Source organism: Netta rufina, assembly GCF_964035555.1.
Source record: "Netta rufina genome assembly, chromosome: 11".
Lineage (NCBI taxonomy): Eukaryota > Metazoa > Chordata > Aves > Anseriformes > Anatidae > Netta > Netta rufina.
This window is the reverse complement of record NC_140134.1, coordinates 15,536,330-15,555,393: the sequence shown is the minus strand read 5'-3', so window position 1 is coordinate 15,555,393 and position 19,064 is coordinate 15,536,330. Positions and strand designations below refer to the sequence as shown.

At 39.6% G+C, this 19,064-nt stretch overlaps 1 protein-coding gene across 1 annotated transcript in view; it reads left to right on the top strand.

Annotated features, from left to right (window-relative positions):
- Positions 1-19,064, top strand: part of AGBL1 (AGBL carboxypeptidase 1) — a gene marked incomplete at both ends in the record, with an annotated part of 284,899 nt that overhangs the window by 88,757 nt on the left and 177,078 nt on the right. Inside the window, one exon of the mRNA XM_084293364.1 lies at positions 18,847-19,027. Coding sequence (XP_084149490.1) covers positions 18,847-19,027 — 181 coding nt within the window. The remainder of the gene's footprint in view (positions 1-18,846; positions 19,028-19,064) is intronic.

Genomic DNA, 19,064 nt, shown 5'->3' with positions numbered 1-19,064 from the left:
GCGTCCTTACAGCAGTTTGTGCAGTGTTACAGAGCTGAATGTCCTAGTTAACTAGCAGCAGTGGTGAGGAAAATTAAACAAAATATGACACTAGCAAATAGATTTACATCTGTAACTGCTGTCACTTTGAGTTGCTTTTCAGTCATCACGTCCTCTTTATGCAAGGCTGGGGAAACCATTACGGGTATTATTATAAAGAGACAATGACACCTCCTTTACCAAAATGTAATCTTTATGAGAGTTAGGACACATTTTCTGCCTGAGCATGTTTCTGAAGATGGAAAGAGTAATATTTTTGGAATAAGGAATGGAAGGATGCTTCTGCTGTTCAAATCTCCAGTTGCTCCTAGAACTAGAATGAGGGATAAAGTGAGGCTAATGAGGTGTGTTTACTTGGTCTCCTCTTAAGCATAAGGAGTCAAAAGACATGGTTGCTGGGAGAAATATTCTAACATTTCTTGGTTGGCTTGTATTAGCTAGTTACATGGTTGCTTTGCAGCTTTGATCTTTTCTCAAAAAGAAACAAACCCCTTTACCTTTAAATATAATTTGCAGCAGAGAACAATTCCTGAACAAAGAACAGCAAAGGATGTGAATTGCAAAGGCCACTTGTGCAGGATACTGGGAAATAATGATCATGTGGAAAAAGTACACAGTTTAATTAAGCACATTGATTAAATCAATATGATTCAAATACCTTAGTGCTCCAATCAGCTTAATCTCATTAAATGTAATTCAGGCCTCGATAATTGATTAATAATGCATTATAGTTTATGAATTATTGACTTCAAGTTATAATAACTGTGCCTACTCCCTGCATGGCAGCAACCAGTGTTGCATGTTAATTATTAAAGACTCATGCTCTGTTCTCTTGAATAACTTTTTTAAAGCTGGAGATGACACATCTCCTAATGAAATGGGGATCAAATTAGATCAATGCCTTATTGGAGTTAGCCCACCCAAAAGGAAAATGCACTCTTTAAAGGAAGCTCTCATCTGACAGTGCTGAAGTAGGGAGGCAGAATGACCTGCTTTGATTAGTAATGATCTTTCGAGCAGTCAGAAGAACTGCCTGTAGCAATTCAGCTGAAGTGCTAACCTGGCATTGTGCTTGTTGGAAACAGTTCACAATGGCAAGCACATCTGTTGTTCTCTTAATGGCATTGCATTCTGTACTTTCTCCAACACACATACACACGGCATAACCAATGCTCCCGAGCCCTTAGGTCACACCTGTTTGCCAACTATTCATAGAGCAATTCAGTTTCCAATATTTCTGTCTGGATGCTCAGTGGTTTCTGTGGAAAGGATGAATATGCTTTTATAATAGTGGAATATTCCTTTAGTGGTAGTTGCCCATACTCATGGCAAGGGAGTTGCAACTAGATGATCTTTAAGGTCCCTTTCAACCCAAACCAATCTATGATGATAATTGCAAATATCATACAACAAAAAGCACCATTGCTACTACTGATGAAAGTCTCAGGGAAGAAACCAATACTTTAAGAAAGCCTCAGCTCCTGAAGTAGAGGCCTTCTATTAAATGGCATTTCCATTGAATCTGAACAGAAGATATTGTCTCAGATTGTCTTTCTGCCTACTTAGGTACTTAACGTGATCCAAATTGCAATTTTATGCAGAGAAGTCCACGAGCATTACACTTCCTTAAAGTATTCAATTTATGGAATATTTACTGCTTTTTTATTTCATCTCCTTCTTTTCTATTTCTATTCCTTACCTGTGATTATATTTAAAAATGAACAGATTTTATTTTGTATAGAAATTAAATGAGAAGATTATAGCAAACTGTGGAGGGAAAAAACAAAATATTTTTGCTTGATTCTTGTGTCTGCAATAGTGATTTTTTTTTTTTTTTTTTTTTTTTTTTTTTTTTATCTGCGTATCCCCTTGAGTTGAAGATTTATTCCCAATTTGTGGAGGTGCTGGTTTCTCTCTTGCTTTGTACCAAACACTTTGTTTTTGGTGACAAGAAGTCAGCTGTAGTGAAAACTGTGATTCTGTTTTAATGCAGTAAAGAATGGATGAATAAGGATGTCATGTATTCTGCAATGCTAAATAGTTACAGAATTGTGAATATGAACTTTTTCTGCTTGAATAGGTAGTTTGTCAGGCATCTAAAGCCAAAGTAAAGCTCTCTAAATATGTAACACCAGCAGTGTGTGCTCTAAATTTTTCAAGATTGTCTTTCAATTTGAAACATCTTTTCTTTCTTTTTTTTTTTTTTTCTTTTCTGATATCCCAGTCATAACAACGTGGCAGCCCATTGCAATGCCCTGAATGGTGTGCTATTTACAGACAAATTTCTGCAAAATTGTGTTCCTGTTTGAATATTCAGTCTGCAACCATAAATGTGGAAGCTGGTTGAGTGGAATATGAAATTTGTGAGATAGATTTGGGGCTGTCTGCGGACTGAGGCCAGTGTTTTTCATAATGAATCACTTGTTCTTTGACCTCCAGCATTCAGTGGGACTCACTCAGCTAGCACAGCACTGATGCCACGGTCAGCCTTCTGTGAGTTTAGCAAAATGTCTATTAACATATTGAATCCAATGGTCAAGACAGCAAGCAGAGCACAGAAAACACTGAATTGAAGATCATGAAAAATGTGCCTTGGAGCATAAGCAACTAACAATGTTATTTTGCAAAAGGAGAAAGCAAATAGTGTAATCTCTTTCCTCTCCCACCCTTTGTGCATGCTAGTGGGACAACTATCTGAAGTGAGATAATTTGTGCTGCTATGGATCTTCTTCATTCATCTGTAGTTTTTCACAGTGGTGGTGTGTGTCTGTGTGTCATTTTTTTATTATTATTATTTTTAAAAAGAGCCTTCATTCTGAAATTTGGAGATTTGTTCTAAGTTCCCTTCTTAGTAGATTGTGCTATGCAGTTTTCTTCCCTTTCTTTAATTTTTGTTCTATTGCCCTTCCCTTTTTTTTTTTTTGAATTATTAGTCTCATCTTTGTCCTAAGAGACTTGTAACCTTTGCATATCCTTTCCAGAGAATAAATACTGTGATTAACAGCATTTTCTGGAATATGAGTTAGCAATGTCTTCTTGGTTGGTACAGACTTGGGCTAGAATATCAGTAGCTTTCAGCACTGTATATGCCCCATTCTTCCAGTGTATCAGAGCCTTTTCTGAAATGTTAATGAATTAAACATCTTGAAAATCTAAATCAGTACATAACTGTCATAATTATTTTCATTAGTGATTTGTTTTTAAATGCCTCTGAGGTGCCTTCTCGCAGGTGCATGGTACAACTTGGATTTTTGATATAAGGCATTGAAAATTCTGAATGAAACTGGAAAAGGTTTGGGGGAGTTCATGCTTATTTCTTGTTGCTTCAGAAATTTATAGACAGCTGTTTGGAACACACCTGTCTTACAACACCCCTGTGTCCTAGCCTTGCTGCAGTGGAGTTACAAGATTCTATCACAGTAATAGGTTGTCCAAATTCTCACCTTCATAAAAGGGGGAAAAAATAATTCATCATCTCTCCCTTAGGGGGAAAGGCTTCAGAAAGACCTGCAGATGCTGTGCTTCCAATGGTCAATCTGTGTATCTGGTAGAGGTATTGAAATATAGCCCATCAGAGCCTCCAGACAGCTTTTACTCCCTGAAATGGTGAATGAGCATTGAACGGCTACTAGGCTTCTCTTATCAACTTCAAATCACGGCATGAAGGAAAGAAAAAGAAAAAGAAAAAGAAAAAAAAAAAACAACACCAACAACACAACAAATGTGTTTCAGTGAGCTGCACATTTCCCCCCTCCGGCTATAAATTCCAGTCACATATGGTACTGTGGGGCATACGCTAAAAGGTCAATGTGGTACTGTATAAATTAGCCAAGGAAGCATTCAAATTGAGTTAAATTTGTTCTCAATATGACAGAGAGAGGCTCTGTGAGGGAGGACATAATTTTAGGGTCAGATTGACTGCAGACTGAATATTGTTATAAGCAATATGCTTAGAAGGGGTGAAGAGCTAATGCTTATGCCTCAAGGTAAAGCAGAGGTCAGGAAGGGGTTTCTTCCAGCTGGTCACAATGTTGCCCAATTAGTTATGTGTCTTTACTGCACAGGTTATTGTTTTTCACCACTTACAGGCTCTAGAGCACCTCCTGATACAGGGTAAAGTGGGTTGGCCTGGAGGTAGTTGGGTTTGCTGCTGCACACATGTTTCTAGCTGACAAAACAATCAGTTGATTGCAGATTTCAGCTTCCTGCTGGAGTTGTGGATGGTACGGTAGTTTGTGGAGCACTTTTTGTCCTTAAAGGCCAGTAAGAGGGACTCGTGGCTGCCGAGGTGGAGACTTGCTGTAAGGCAAGAAACTGGAGTTTTGTAGTGGAGTTTTACACAAGCATTGCCTGTGTACAATGTTCTTTTCTGCCTGCTCTGTCTTGTCTGCTATCTGTAAGGCAATTAAGAAGTGCTCCTCTAAGAAAAGGAGATGAGCTGCTGAGCTGTCACAGTGACCAATTGTCCTCCTTTCTGTTTAGTTGTACCTCCTCTTTGCTAAGTACCAGGCAAGCTGTGGTCAGGGAGTGAAGGGCAGGTCAGTTGGCAGGTTGCTCTTGTGAAAAGGAGTAATCCATAGCTGGAAAGCTCACTGAGTGTAGCATATGTATGGGCTGATGTCAGGCTCAAATAAGTGTGCTTGCTGTCACAGAGAACGGTGTCCGTCTCCAGTATTTTTTTCTTTGCTGGCCCAGATGCTGTGATTGCAGATTGAGCTAGATATACATTGCTTTTTGGTGCCTGATGATCTCATGGGAACAAACTATTCTTTGACCTGGACTCAGTAATGAGATTGGACAGAGCGGGCAAAGTGTGGACTCTGCTACTCTCCTAATAAACTATTGCTGTTGGTTTGGGAACTCAACTTAGGGATAGGTTAGGGGAAGATGGTTAAGTCTGGCACAAACTGTGCTAAAGAATTGCTAGGTTGTGGCAGGAACAATAGCACACCCTGCTTCCAGAGAATCTGCTACTCTTAGATGTTCTCTCACTGTTCTCTCATAATCCAGTGAATCTTGCATTTTGCAGTCTCTAACCATAGGCTTCTGCCATGCAAAGGCAAACACGTCAATATACAGAGCAGGCAGACCACTGGGAAACACTGTGGGTGTCATCATAACTTTCATGTTGTTGTCATCTTTACCCTTTAAATCTTGGCTGACTGGTTTAGAGGGACTGTCTATTGCAGCTTACTTTAAACAAAATAAACATTTTTTAAACTCACTTTAAAAAATACACAACTTGTTTTAAAACAAAAAAGCCCTAATACTTCAAGGCTTTGTAAACTTTCTGGATAACAGTGTTCCAATTTCTGGATTTCATGTTAGGAGCTATGTGCTTCTGTCTAATAAAGGCTGACCTAACTAGTCGTGTATTATAAATTACTGGTGTTGTTTGGGTTGTATGGAGCAGCTTTACTACTTGTTTGCCAGAGCTGCAGGCAGGTTCTTCTACTACTCTGCCCACGTTGATGCGAGCAGTTCCACAGTCATGTGAAACATAGTGGATAGTATTCCTTTGTGTAGATTCTAGTATTAATATACCAGAGAGCCTTAGTGGGTGAGGGGACACTTTTGCAATGCATGGTGTGTGCTTGGTTTTCCCTTGTTTTGGTATCTGTAATACTGAACACCTGCTATTTGTAATTTTTATGTGTAAATTGGTTTTGCTGTGAGCTTCTCTGTAGGTTTCTATTTGATCTGTTTAACTGAGTTTCATTTCTCTAATTCTAGAACAGGATCACTTCTATGTGACTGATACAGCCAATCTTATCTCAGTAAAATAAGTACAGCAGTATATTGAAACTCATAGTTTTGCAGGCGCCACTGGCTGACACTTCTTGTTGCTTGTAACTGACAGATTCTGGAAGAAATTTGCAGTTAATGGGCTGCAGTTATATATAAAATGAAATAAGACTGAAAATACACTGTAATGATTTTTAAAATACTCTTCAGTTAATGAGAGGATTTGTCCATCTCTACATCAGAGAAACTTGTTAGCTCTCTGAGCTTGACCAACTGTTTCTAATGCAGAAATAGAAATTGCCAATAAACAAGTGGAGACAGCTGCTACATTCAGACTGTAAATGTGCTGATAAGATCAACTAGTTGACATGGTAGATGCTGCAAAGTGCACCAGTGTTTGTAGAGAGCTGAACTTGAAGGGTATCTTTTCAGAATTTTTTTTTTTTTTTTTTTTTTTTTTTTTGTGACTGATGGATATTAGTTTCTAGCTGACAAAACTAGATGCATCAGGTCTTTCACTCATTTTAGGTTGCTTTTCTTTTTCTGCAATTTCTACTGCTTCATTTTGTTACATGACTTTGCAGAATTGAGTAGCAGAAGGAAAAATACTAGTCAGTGTGTCTCCTGTTTCCCTGGTCTTCTATTCCAGAAGAGAGGAGGGGAAGGGGAAAAGAAAAAAACAACACAGGAAGCTATTGAATTTTGAAGTCACCATTTACCTGTTATATGCGTAAGCAGGCTGCCCAAATATTGATATAGGACTCTTATAGTCCTGTCAGAACAATTTTTCTTAAGGCATCCTAGAGATGTTCCGTGCCTTTTCTCTCCACTCCATCTTACCTTTACGTTAATGAAGTTTGCATAATGGAATTAGGTCCCAGAACCAACAGGACTTGTTCCAGATCTTAACTTTTTCCCAAAGAAGGCATTTTCTCAGTAACACTCAGAAAATATCTATCAAATCACCAGCGCATTTAGAATTCAATTTTCTCTCTCAATTGTAATTGTCGTACTACTTAGTTGTGGCTGGAGCAGGGGGGAGTAATTTCTCTGCCACTTGGTAATTTTTTTTACAAGCTTTTTCTCTTCTGTCTTCATTAAAGTTGTTTAACAAACTGTTTTGAAGATTTGCTTGCTTAGCCAGGTTGCTGTTTTTGTCTGAAATGGACAAGATGTTAGGTGAAATAAGCTGTATTTTGTATTAAAAATCTGGTGGGGTGAACTGGTGGGTAAGCGTGAGTGAATGAACAAGTCAGAATGGGGTTGGAGGTATATCTTGACCCACAGATAAATGAGGAGTTTTGGATGACTCGGGGAAAACATGAAAAGGCATTATGGAATTGTCTTGTGAGTCTTTGCCAAGTGTTCTAGACTTTTTTTTCTCCCTTAAGAAAAAGCAGACCTACTACAAGTTCCCATTTTCTTTCCTCATTCTTCCCTTGGTCTGAACTTACTGATTTCATACCATTTTATTTTACTTTATTTATTTTTTTTTTTTTTACTGATCTGCAAACACCACTTTTCTCCTCAAGTCTGAAAATGAGACATAATAATGATTGATGCAGGAATATTGTAGCACTCTGCAAAGGTGTATGTATGTACTAATTTTGGGAAGCATGGGTGGGTTTCAATATGAAATTGACAGCTATGCTGTAGTATCATGATATAAGACAACATAACTGAGGAGGGACTATTCTGATAATATTTAGGTTCCAGATTCAATTAATTTTCATGACTGATGAACTAAATACCAAAGCAAAAATAGGAGGAAGTACTCTGAAGTCATGGTTCATGTGGAAATTCAATTCTCAAGTGAATGTGGATGACACAAAATACTTCATAATTGGGACTTTGGAAACTGAGCTTGAACTCAGTGACTGATATGTATGTTATCCTTTGGCAATTTGCTTGTTCTTTAAAACCCTGTGTTGTTAAACTGGAATATGCTTGAAACATGTGAAGTCTTTCAGAAGATGATGAGTGAGATTGGGATTTATTTTTGCTGGCATCAGGCTTTGACAAGTCTTCCAAAGGACCTTTAGGTACCACCATAAGCACCTACCTGAAGACTGTGACTGAAGTGAAAATGAAGAAAAAAGGTGGACGGTTGAGAGGGCAGAAAGTCCTTAAATACATCATTGGTAAGGCTGTACCTACAGGAAGAAAATGTAGGGAGGCGTTTATTGTAAAAATGAGTCAGTAGTGGATAAGTGGATAACACAGCAGAAATTATCTGTGACTTTTTTTCTTTGTGCTTGCTGTGCTGGAGTAATTTCTGAAAAATGATGTCTTAGTCTTATTTTTTTTTTTTATAGTGTTCCCTCCCCTGTAACGTGGTGTAAAAGGTGCAGCCAGTGCCAAGGTCATTCCTTTCCCCTTCTTGACCAGCAGGAGACAGGGTAGACTCTAACAAGATTAGTGTCTCATCTGCTTTGTCATTTCATAGCGTTGCAGGTCACCCTAATGCAGCTTGGGAATTTGTTTTGTAGCAGAGTGGGAAAGTGCATTCAGTAGAGCAGGCATCGAAGGCTGTTCTTGAAACACAGTCCTGTAAATCCCGGCCCCTGGCAGCACAAGCTGTTTAGTTATGTTTTATGAATCAGGTCGTATAGTGTCTGTCACAGCTTCCAGATGCCAAACTCCTGTGACGGCTTTGTCAAGCATTTTGAAAGGGCGAAAATACAGCAAGAGGGTCACCGTGAAGCATAATCCAACACACAGGAATTGTTCTGCACAAAGAGTAACTAGCCAGAGGCAAAAGAATAAGCAAGAGACATGTGAAGGCCTCTGGAGTCTTGTTGCCCCCACTCTCTATATTCTGCCTGCGTTTAGCACTTACTAACTGTGAATGAGCAATAAATGTAGCTACATGTAGTCTCTGTGCTGACATAGGTGATGGGCCTGCGAGCTATGTAGAATGTCTGTAGATAGACTTGAAACAAAGCTCCTGCTCATCGCAGCTCAATCAACACTCAGCAAGGTGACTTGCTGCTTAATTTCTTTCACATCATACCCTTTTAATCAGAACGCTCCCAGAACCCACCTTCGAGCTTGTCAAGCTTCTTTCCCACCAGTTGGGATATCACTTGGAATGCAGATACTGCGACCTTATTTGTTAGCTTATCAAGATGTGACTTGAAATTGGGCTCAACCCAGATAAAATAATTGCTGTTTGCACACAGGGTAATGCTGGTAAGATGCTCCCCATGAGGCCATCTGCTAACCTGCCTCAAATGTAATTTAATAGAAATCAAATAAAATAAATCAAATTAAAGCATGCATCTAATACATACAAGCTCTGAAATGAATTTGTATTACAAACAGGCAGTGAAACTGAGTGGTTGGTTTCTTCATCCATGAAGAAAGCTTGCTAACTAATATAGAAAACAAAAATAATTTAAGGAGACCTTTTGATTTTGAGGTTCATGGGGATGTTAGATGACAGGTGAAGGTTGTTATTTGTATTCTTGCAGTTAGAAAGCATTAGGTAGATTTTTTTTTTGCAAACAATGTATTGGTGTAAGAAGCTTTGTTAGACACAGAAGGACACTGATTCATCTTTGCAATTCTTGCCATTAGCCTGTCATGACCATGATTTGCAGTGATTTTCTTTTATTTAAATAAGTGATTCTTTTAAAAGCATTCTGATAGTTTATAGAGCAGAAGATGAAGTGGTAGTGAATGCTCTGAAATATAATGGTTTCAGTGTGAGTGCTTCGTGTCAAGTAAAAGCAGAACTCATCCTAGAGATCCGATGGTGCTGTAAAGAATGACTGAGCAACAATGTATGGATTTGAAAGCTGGAAGAGTTCTGCTAGGGAAATGTTGGGTTGAAAATGAAGGAAGGCACCTTGACTGAAGAAACATGTTACGCACTATCAGTTTCCTGAAGCTAGTCTGTACTACACGTCAGAAATTCAGACTGATCAGCAGCCATCACTCATACTGTTAAATTATTTGACAAAAATAACTTTATAAAGATTTTTAAAATAAATTGGATAACAATTAAACTATTAATTAAAGAACATCTTTTGTATGAAAACTTCCACTTTTGCAGTGATACGTAATGTAATGTGAAAGGAAAAGCAACTGAATCCTGGACATTACACGTTTAATTCTACAAGACATGTTTACTTCTATTAGTTTGCCTTCTGATACTGCCAAGGCTGTTCTGCAGCCTGAGTCCTTTATTCATGAGTAGCTTTTTTTTTCTCTCCTCTGTGCTTTGTTGTAACTTTTGGGAGAAAGAGGAAAAAAAAAAGTTCTTTTGCCTAGCCTTTCTGCCATCTTATTCCTAAGAAGAAATATTTTTCCTCAGACTAGTAGTCTTCCTAGCTTGACATTCAGCTCCCCATCATGATTGATGCAGAAAGACATGATTCGTTAGAAATCACTTCACAAGCATCTGAAGGGAAGAATTTCTTTCTGACCTTAGATTGTGACTTCTCAGTGTCTTACCATGTACTGCTCGAAACTTTCTCATGTTATCTATTTCATTGCATTGGCACATTTTGCTCTGCCCATCTTTCTGTTGAGTATTCTGAGTTTCTGATTATGCCATGGGTTCCCGTTTCTCTGGTCATCCTTAGGGTATATCAGTAGTCAAACTTGCTTGTGGTATGAATTTACGTTCTTTTCATGGCCTAAACAACTACTGAGAGCCTGTGTTCTGATGAGGGTTTGAAAACAAGCTGTTAAAACTCTAATATTTCTAGATTGCCGTTTGGCAGTAGGGGAATTGGGGTTAGGACTAACCACTAATATTAAACCAGTTACTGATATGAGTTGTCCTAAACATTTCAGGAGGGAAAAGTGATGAAGTTCCATTTATCATGTTTTAGACACAAAGTTTTAGTGCATCCCACTTAATTCTTTATCATGATAAAATTATTTATGTAGAAGTAAGCTTCTTGTCAAGGCTGATGGATGCAGGGATCTGCACCAATCCTGGATGGACAGTAGGATGATCTGTTTAAAGATCTTATTTCCACATCACTGCGGTGCTAAACATTTCCAGTTCAGTCAAACCCTTTGTGCATGTTATATACATCACATAGTCTAGAATATGAAAAATGTTTTTGCTTATGTCATTTTGCAAGATCATGGGGATGACACCAGTTCTGTTGTCACAATGATCTCACTGAAAAGCCTTTTATATTGCTTGTTTTCTTGCATTCTTTTGCTCAATTGTATGGGGAGTTCATCTAAGAACTTGCTATCAAGACCAGATTCATTGTTCAAAATTAGAAGACCAGTTCTGGGGGGTTTTCCTTATGTTTCTTGTATGTGGAAAGAGAGAACTCCTTTTGGGATCAGCTCTTGGCAAGACAGTTCTAGAACAGTGGTGAGGTAAGAATCGATTTAGTGATACCCCAGATGAGGTGAATTGGCAAAAGGTTCGTTATTAAGATGTTGACACAATTAAGTATTAGAAGGTGCATTTTGTAGACTGTTTTCTTTCCTTTTTCTCCCTTCCTATGAGTTTTTCATGTGTACCAAAGCACACAAGTTAAAACCCTCACAGCTTGCTAACTGCAGGAGAAATACATGATAATATTTTTAAGAAACATTCCCTGACAGGATATTTCTAGAGCAGTGGAGTGATAAATATCAAATCAAGTGAAGACCAAGAATTTAATTTTTCCCATCAGAACCAATCTGCAATGCTTTTTATCTTGACAAAAATTGATATTTTATCCCTTTGATAATGGGATGCTCTGATTGCACTTCCTTTTAATATATTTTATTTCTTACAAGTCGTTCCCTGAGGAAGACCTCAAGTCAGAGACAGATTGGATCTGTACATCTTAAAGACACAACTCTTGTTTAAGAATGAGCATTACTTTATGATGCAGGTGGCATTAGGTGGCATTTAAATTTCTGTTCTGTACAAGCAAAAAGCTTCACTTTACTACAGAACTCAACTTTGGTAGAGCAGAATTGCTTGAAGGACTAAACAGGAAAGTAAGTTTTCCGTTGTGAAATTTGGCTGTTTTTCCCAATGGTGAGAGAAATGTTGATAGGTGCTCTATTTTCCATGCCCATTTTAGGGCTAACGGACCAAGTTGTGGGTCCCAAGTTGATCTTTGCCTCCTGTGGTAACAGACTGGGCAAAACATTGAGGTCTTCACACAGCTTTTGATCATTCCTCTCCTGCCCAGATTCAGCAAGGAGCTATTCTAGAAAAGTAAGGGCTTCAGAAGTGGATCCATAGAAATAAGAAAGAAAATAAAAGCTTGTTGGGTTATCTCTGTCCCCAGCTACTGCAAGATTGTTATGTACAGAATGGCTTCTAGTGCTCTGGGCAACGTATTTTTAATGTTAACTTCTACCTCTCCACAGGGGAGACTCTTCAATATAATTCACTGATATTCAACCTAAATGTTCCTCTGTGAAGTTTCATCCCATTAACCCTGGCTTCACCCTGGTTTAGTACTGTAAGCAATTCCTTTTGCTGCTGTGCCTGTTCGCAAAGTGATGGCAGTGAAGGGCATGGGGGTATTACACTGGGGTAAAGGCTGTCTCTCATAAACAAAAAGCATAGGTTGAGGCATTGCTCAGCGTGAAAGCCATTTACTCCTGGAGTGTACTCTGGGGGCATCCCCACTGCAAGTGATTCCTGCTGCAGACTGTCCTGTCCATCTGCTACCCTTGATTTCTGCAGAGGAGCTATTAAGGATATCCACAGAGCTGGGGATGTGGCCTGAGGGCAGCTTATGGTTCAGAATTCAAAGCTCTGATGCTCTGCCCTGTAGGTGCACGGTCAACTTGATCCCTTCAGGGATCAGATACTCAGAGGTCTCTCTGGTCAGGGATGTCTCCAGAAAGTGCAGAATTGCTGTTGCTCTCACAATACTGAAATGTGCCCTGCAAATGAGATAGATGGGCTGTGGGTGAATAGTGGATATGTAGGATGAAATGTAAAAGTAAAGGGTGAGAATATTTGCTGTTGTGGAGCTGAAGCCTTATTAAAGTCCTGTCTGTCCTATTTGGGCAAATTCTTTCTAAAGTATCATGTGTCACCAAAATCCCATTAAACTGTCACATAAATTATCAGAGTTTCCTTTTTCCATCACTGCGGATTACCCAGGGAGATATTTTTATGACAATGGAAGCTTTTTCAGTCTGCTCCTCCTGCCTGATTTCATTTCAGATGAAATCCTTCTCTCGGAAAACAGCCCATGGATTTCATAGCTCTATGGATTTCTGTACTCAGCCTGTGCAGCAGTTATGCTGCAGGTCTCTGCTGCACTTATGGCCTGCCCGTATCTTCTTTTAGGCATGGGAACATTTAGGGCAATAATTCCACTGCGCTGTTTATAATGAATGAGAATAGGATTGTAGTCTGTTTTGATGGATCTCTGCTCCAGTGTCTTCCAGTCTTTTGGGCAGCCACTGACTGGCTCCTCTCTCAGCCCAGTGTTGTTATCCTGATATGAAGAACCCAGAAAGTTAGAGCCACAAGCACACCTAACTTGAAAATATTTCTCTTTTCTACTTGCCATGTCTCAGGGGTGTTCCATTTCTGCAATGCAATCTGTGTTTTTCCTATGCTGGTTGAAAATCATATGGATTGATGGTCAGGACATGGCAGTACAAAATACTTGAGTATCTGAAATCACCTGCTGCCATAGAAAAAATTAAGACTAATGTGTGTGTTATGGAAGCAGGGGATGATGGAGCTTTGCCTGCTTTTGACAGAAAATCTGGAACTCCATACATCAGCTACCTAGATAATCTGTTGTGAAGATTCTTGGAGATTATTTTAGTGTTTGTTTCTTGGTGCTTTCAAAGGGCACACTAACACATGCACAGAAGCTTGCAACTAGTAGACTTAAGGATAATAGAGGAGCTTTGGAAGGTAATTATTAAAGAAATCCCAGTAATTATATTATTCTGTTCTTAAAAGTTCTAAGACTGTCAGTAATGGAGAGGGCAAGAGAGAACTTTCTATACCTATTTTTGATCTATTTGTGTGAAGAAGTCCTGATGATGAAAATATCACGATGAAATAAAATATTTCTGATGTCACTAATGGCTAACGTTTAACACTTTTAACTATCTGATCTTAAATAGAAAGCAGATGCCTTGCATTGCAGAGATAAAAAGAAGATGTTGAGATGCTGTGTAGACTGGAATAGTGATTCCAGCAGCTCTCAGGACATAAGAGTTCATTCCAGAGTACTACAGGGTTTCATGGATCAAATTTCTAAAGGGGCAACTAGGATGCCCTAGTGATGAGGATGACCTATGTAGCTATAGGCATAGTCCTGACACTATTCCGGGAAATGTAGTGGAGTGGCTTGATGCAAGACTTGTGTGAACAAGGACCTAAAGGAAGTTAGTGTAAATATGCAGGCACGCCAGTGAATGCGAGTAAGTCACTGCAGACTGGGACCAGCAGCAATAGGATGTCAGGCTGCACCAGGGCTGGTTGCTTTATACCCACATGCATCTCCCCAATCATCTCTGATTCAAAGGTGAATGAATTCATAAAACCCATGCACAAAAGGAGGTTGCCAAGCAACTTGGAGCCTGAAACACCCCCACCACGCTATGAAGGTAGAGAAAAGCTAGCCAAGGCAATTTGTAGTGTTCACTTCTTTGCCATAGGTAAGAGTAATAATGCATATAATGGAAGTGTGTTTAAGGGAGAAATAGCTCCTTGATAATTCTGGAAAACAACAGCTGGTCCTGCCAGACTCTGTGTTCTGCCTCTGTCACAAGACATGTCTGCTTCTGCAGCATTTAGCCAAAAGCAGGGTCAGCAAGGAGACAGTAACGTTGGGGTGGGGGAAGAATGGGGGAGGAAAGAATTGTATCTTAAAGTAACTGAAAGACTGACAACTAGAGGAAAAGCTTTAGGAGGAGAGCAAAGTGTCTGACACAGATTCTGCCTCAGATCAGTCTCATGTTTTCTGTGATCTCGGTATTTGAAGTAATTTTTTTTTCAAACTTTAATATATTCATTGTACATCACACCATATCCTGTCTTCTCTCTGACTTTGCGTAACTATGCAGCCTTGGGCATATCAGATGTATCCAGAGCAGGACGCAGCCGTGACATGCATGGAAGAGCTACATTTGGTGCTCCTTTTTCCCTATCATTTGACACTCAGAATAAGCTGTAGTGGTCACAGATAATTAAGTTGGGAGGGAGAGTTAGCGTTCTTGGTTTGTCTCCTATGTCCTGGGGTAAACGTGACCCTTTGATCTGTGCAATGCTCATGATAAATTCATGCTGTATTTAGAAATAAAGGGAGGAAAAAAAATAAACACAACGCACTGCGTTTTAGTGGCCCTGGGCTTGGGGGTAAAGGAAAGAGAGGTATGCAGAAGCACAGCCAGAAAAATTTGAGTCAAGACCTGGATCTAGGTTGAATTTCTCACATGCTGTGTATATAATTCCCTTTGACTCCTTATAAAATCCTGTGTTGTTTCAAAACCTTCTCCCTTTACAAATGGCACAGCCCAAATCTCAGCTTGATATAATTTAGAACCTTAGCCCAGGTCAGGGCATCTGGAACTGCATTTCCTTTCCTTTCTGTGCTCGTCTTGATGAGGGATGCTGCTGTGTTAATGTGGTTTTGTTCTTTTCTTTCAGGCTGCTCTTTCCCCAACTGATGCCATGATTAGTAACATCAAAGTCACCTCTTAGTGAATCTTGGTGATGGCATAATGAGAGGAGGATCCCTACAACAGACAGGAGATTAAGCAGCAAGTTAGCAGTGCTGAAAGAACAAAGCTCTTATTTTCATGCATATATCCACAGTTAAAAATGAGTGAAGAGAAGGGGAGATGGGAAGTAGGTGATACATTAGAATTATTACTCAAAGGGTTTTTGCTCAAAGTTTTGCAAGAGGCATCAGTGATGCTTTAATCTCTCATCTCTGGTTTTGTTGGTGCCACGTTAAATCCTGGCCATGTCGAAATGTAACGCAGAGTAATGAGACAAGATCTGTTGGATGAGGCTTTATGTAGCATGAAAAGGTTCCTCTGCTCTCTCTTTTTATTATTTACATTCCTGGAGAAGGTTATGTGTCATGTGGGCTTTGCAGAGACAAATGGCTAACCTGAGCTTTCTGGCAGCTTCCCCAGAACTTGGGAAGGATTCTGCCTAAGCATTGACCAGAGGATTTTGAAGACTTGAGCTCTGTTCTGGGCCCCGAGGGATGTGTTTGAGAACTTGTAGCTCAGTGTCATGAAGATAGGTGTGATGTGGCACACTAGGTAGTCACAAGAGGCTTAGGATTGAAATAGGACATAGGAAGGGTAGCTGAGCACCAGTGGAAACCAGCAGGCTATGCTGGGTAGCACTGAGCTGGCCCGATCAGGACTGCAGTAACAGGGCAGGAATGAAGTGAAGCAGCTCAGCTAAGTGCACAAATCTTGGCTGGTGCTTTCCAGCTGGTGAACTGAGCACAGCTGACCAATGCTGCTGTCTACTGTTTTCATAAGCTGCAATGTTTATTACAGTTATCACAACAATTTCAAGGCAGATAAATTACTGGATATGCTTTACAGTTATAAGATTGAGTGATTTCTGCCTGTCACAGAGTCAGGTCTGTCTTTCCCAGGTGTCTCAAGGGTAGCAAGTGTTATGGCCATAACATCAACTCTCTGCTCTATTTAGTGCTTCATTAGTCTTCACGCTGGGTGCAGTATGGGGGGAGAGCAGCACTTTGATATGGGATTTGGCTGCAATGCCTTCTGCGAAGGGAACAGGCACTTAACAAGATCTGCAGTTTGCCTACTGGTACGGACCTTTGTTATGACTCTCCTGTGGATGGGATGTCTGAGTTGCAATCGTGCTTGTCAGGAGGGGAGCTATTAAAAGAAGCTTTAACTGGAGTGGAGAGAACTCCCTGGTTGAACCCTACAGCTGTGGGCTGCCACTGTTGTCACCCAGAGGGAAACAGTGTAGATAATGTCTGCCTGCTCTCTTTACCCCAACCATTTCCTGGGTTTTAAGATAAGGAAACTCTAGAAGCTTTTCTCACATTCAAATGAGGACAGACAGGCATATCGGTCTTGAGAAGAAGAACAGAACTCAGGTCTCTGGCAGTCCCACAGTATTTGCAATTAGCAGAGATGAGAAAGTCCTTGCTTAGTTTTTTTTTTTTTTTCTTTTTCTTTTCTTACTTTGAGGGAAGAATCTCTCAATTAACATGCTGTGTGCTCTCCCAATGTACAGAAGAGACAAGAGTTGTTAAAGCTGTATTCATCAATTGCAAGAGAACATGTTTTATTTTGCTTTGTGCTATTTACAGCTGTTGTCCATTAGGAGTCCTCAAGAGCCTCATTCTCCACTACAACAGCACAGTCCCATAAGTTTAGCTCAGCAATGAGCCTGCAAAACAGCACTAAATCATGGAGATGGGAGAAAGAAAAAAATGTTTGGAAATGGCAAAATGCAGCTGATGTCTTTGTGAAAGCTAGTTTTTTGCTTGTTTCTATTAAAAAGCATTACTAAGGTAGATTGTAATGCACAGCATCTAGCTGGAGCAGAGTAGAAATTGTGTATTCTAATTTTGGGAAAAAAAAAGGCAGAATGGCTGGGATGTGACTTGGGCACTTGGTATATTTTCAGTGATGTATATACGTAATTTGGGTTTATGATGTGTAAAAGTGTGGTATAAGAATAAGGTGTAAGAATGATTTAAAAAAATAAAAATGTATGGCTATTGAGAAAAGAGTTCAGGTTGCTTTACCGGACCACAGCAAGATTGTTCTCTATGAGTTCTTTGAGCTGACAGTGCAGTATTGCCCACCAAATGCTTAAGAGGAAGGCATGGAAGCGGGGAGAGTACAAAGGGGATTATTTCTAAATCTGTATGCATCCCTGAAAGACATAATTGTATTGTATTACAATGTACAGATTGAGCAGAAGTGTACAGAATATACATTTAAGAAGAATTATTGTTTATTCTTTCTCTGGGAAATGAGAAAATTTCACTTGTGTTCTCAGCTCCAGCAGTCTTTGCTTGTTGGCGAAATCACTAAACAGCACTTTAATAGCACTATATTTTTCAGCTTGGTGTGCTACCTCCCCGTTTCACATTAATTGATTAATGATTTGTAAAGCATTTAGAAAACTGAAGGACAGCTTTGGGAGCCAAGGGCAAAGGAGCATAACTTGCTAATTCAGCATTTGTTTACAAGGGCACTCAGATGATGTGTTTCATTGTGTTTTATGTCCTTTTACCTCTCCAAAGCCTGTCAACTGAGGTCCCTTCAATTCATGCAAGTGAACAGAGCTTGAGCTCTGACATCACCTGACAGAGCTGGAAAAAACATCACGGCATCATTGTGATTCCCTGACAGATACTGGTTTCCACTAAAGCAAATCTGTCAGGTTGACTTGTGACAGCTGCGTGAGCTTGTGAACGCCTCACAAAGGGATCATTTTAAGGCACCTCATTGCTTTGTCCTTTCCTTTTTATTTTCACTGCCTGGCAGGTGTCTCCCTCTGCCTTCTCCTTTTTCCTTGGCCCATCCGTGGAGTATGCTTGACACAGATGGGATCTTCAAAGAATCTGCTGTCAGACTTGGTCTTTTCTAAGCATATGTATACTGAGAGATTTTGGAGATTTATAACTAGGCCAAATGTGGGTGCTTTTTCACAGGAACAGCAAATAACATATCTGATAACAAGGCAACTTTCTCTGCCAAGCTGCAAGTCTACTTTGAAAGGGGGGTTCATCAGAGCTTATCAATGGACTGTTTAGTAAGATTTTGATTAAAAAAAAAAAAAAAAAAAAAAAAAAAACCACAACAACAGAAACTCCTTTCTGCTATCCCAAATTCCCACAGCTTATGTCTCCTGTGCCAAATGTATTACTAGAAACAGCTGAACTGCTCTAGTTGCAACTTCTGAAAATCATTCTTGCAAATCTGAGTCTGTGTCTACATTAGCTGAAAACAGCAAAAGTAGTGGACTGTCTTAGCTGTGCACGTTATTTCTAACTTTTATTGGATGCTTACGAAATGATGGTTAATTTCAAAAACTCTGCCTCTGCAGCTTCGATGAGTAACATCTTCAAATCTTTTCTTGTTTTACAGACAGTCGTCCATATGTCTTTCTAATGGCCCGTGTTCACCCTGGAGAAAGCAATGCTAGCTGGGTTATGAAAGGGACCCTAGAATTCCTTGTGAGCAACGATCCCATTGCTGATCTCCTGAGGAAATGTTTCATTTTCAAGATTGTCCCCATGCTCAATCCTGATGGAGTCATCAATGGCAAGTGAGTTGTAGTGGCATGTACTTTTTGTGGGGTTTTG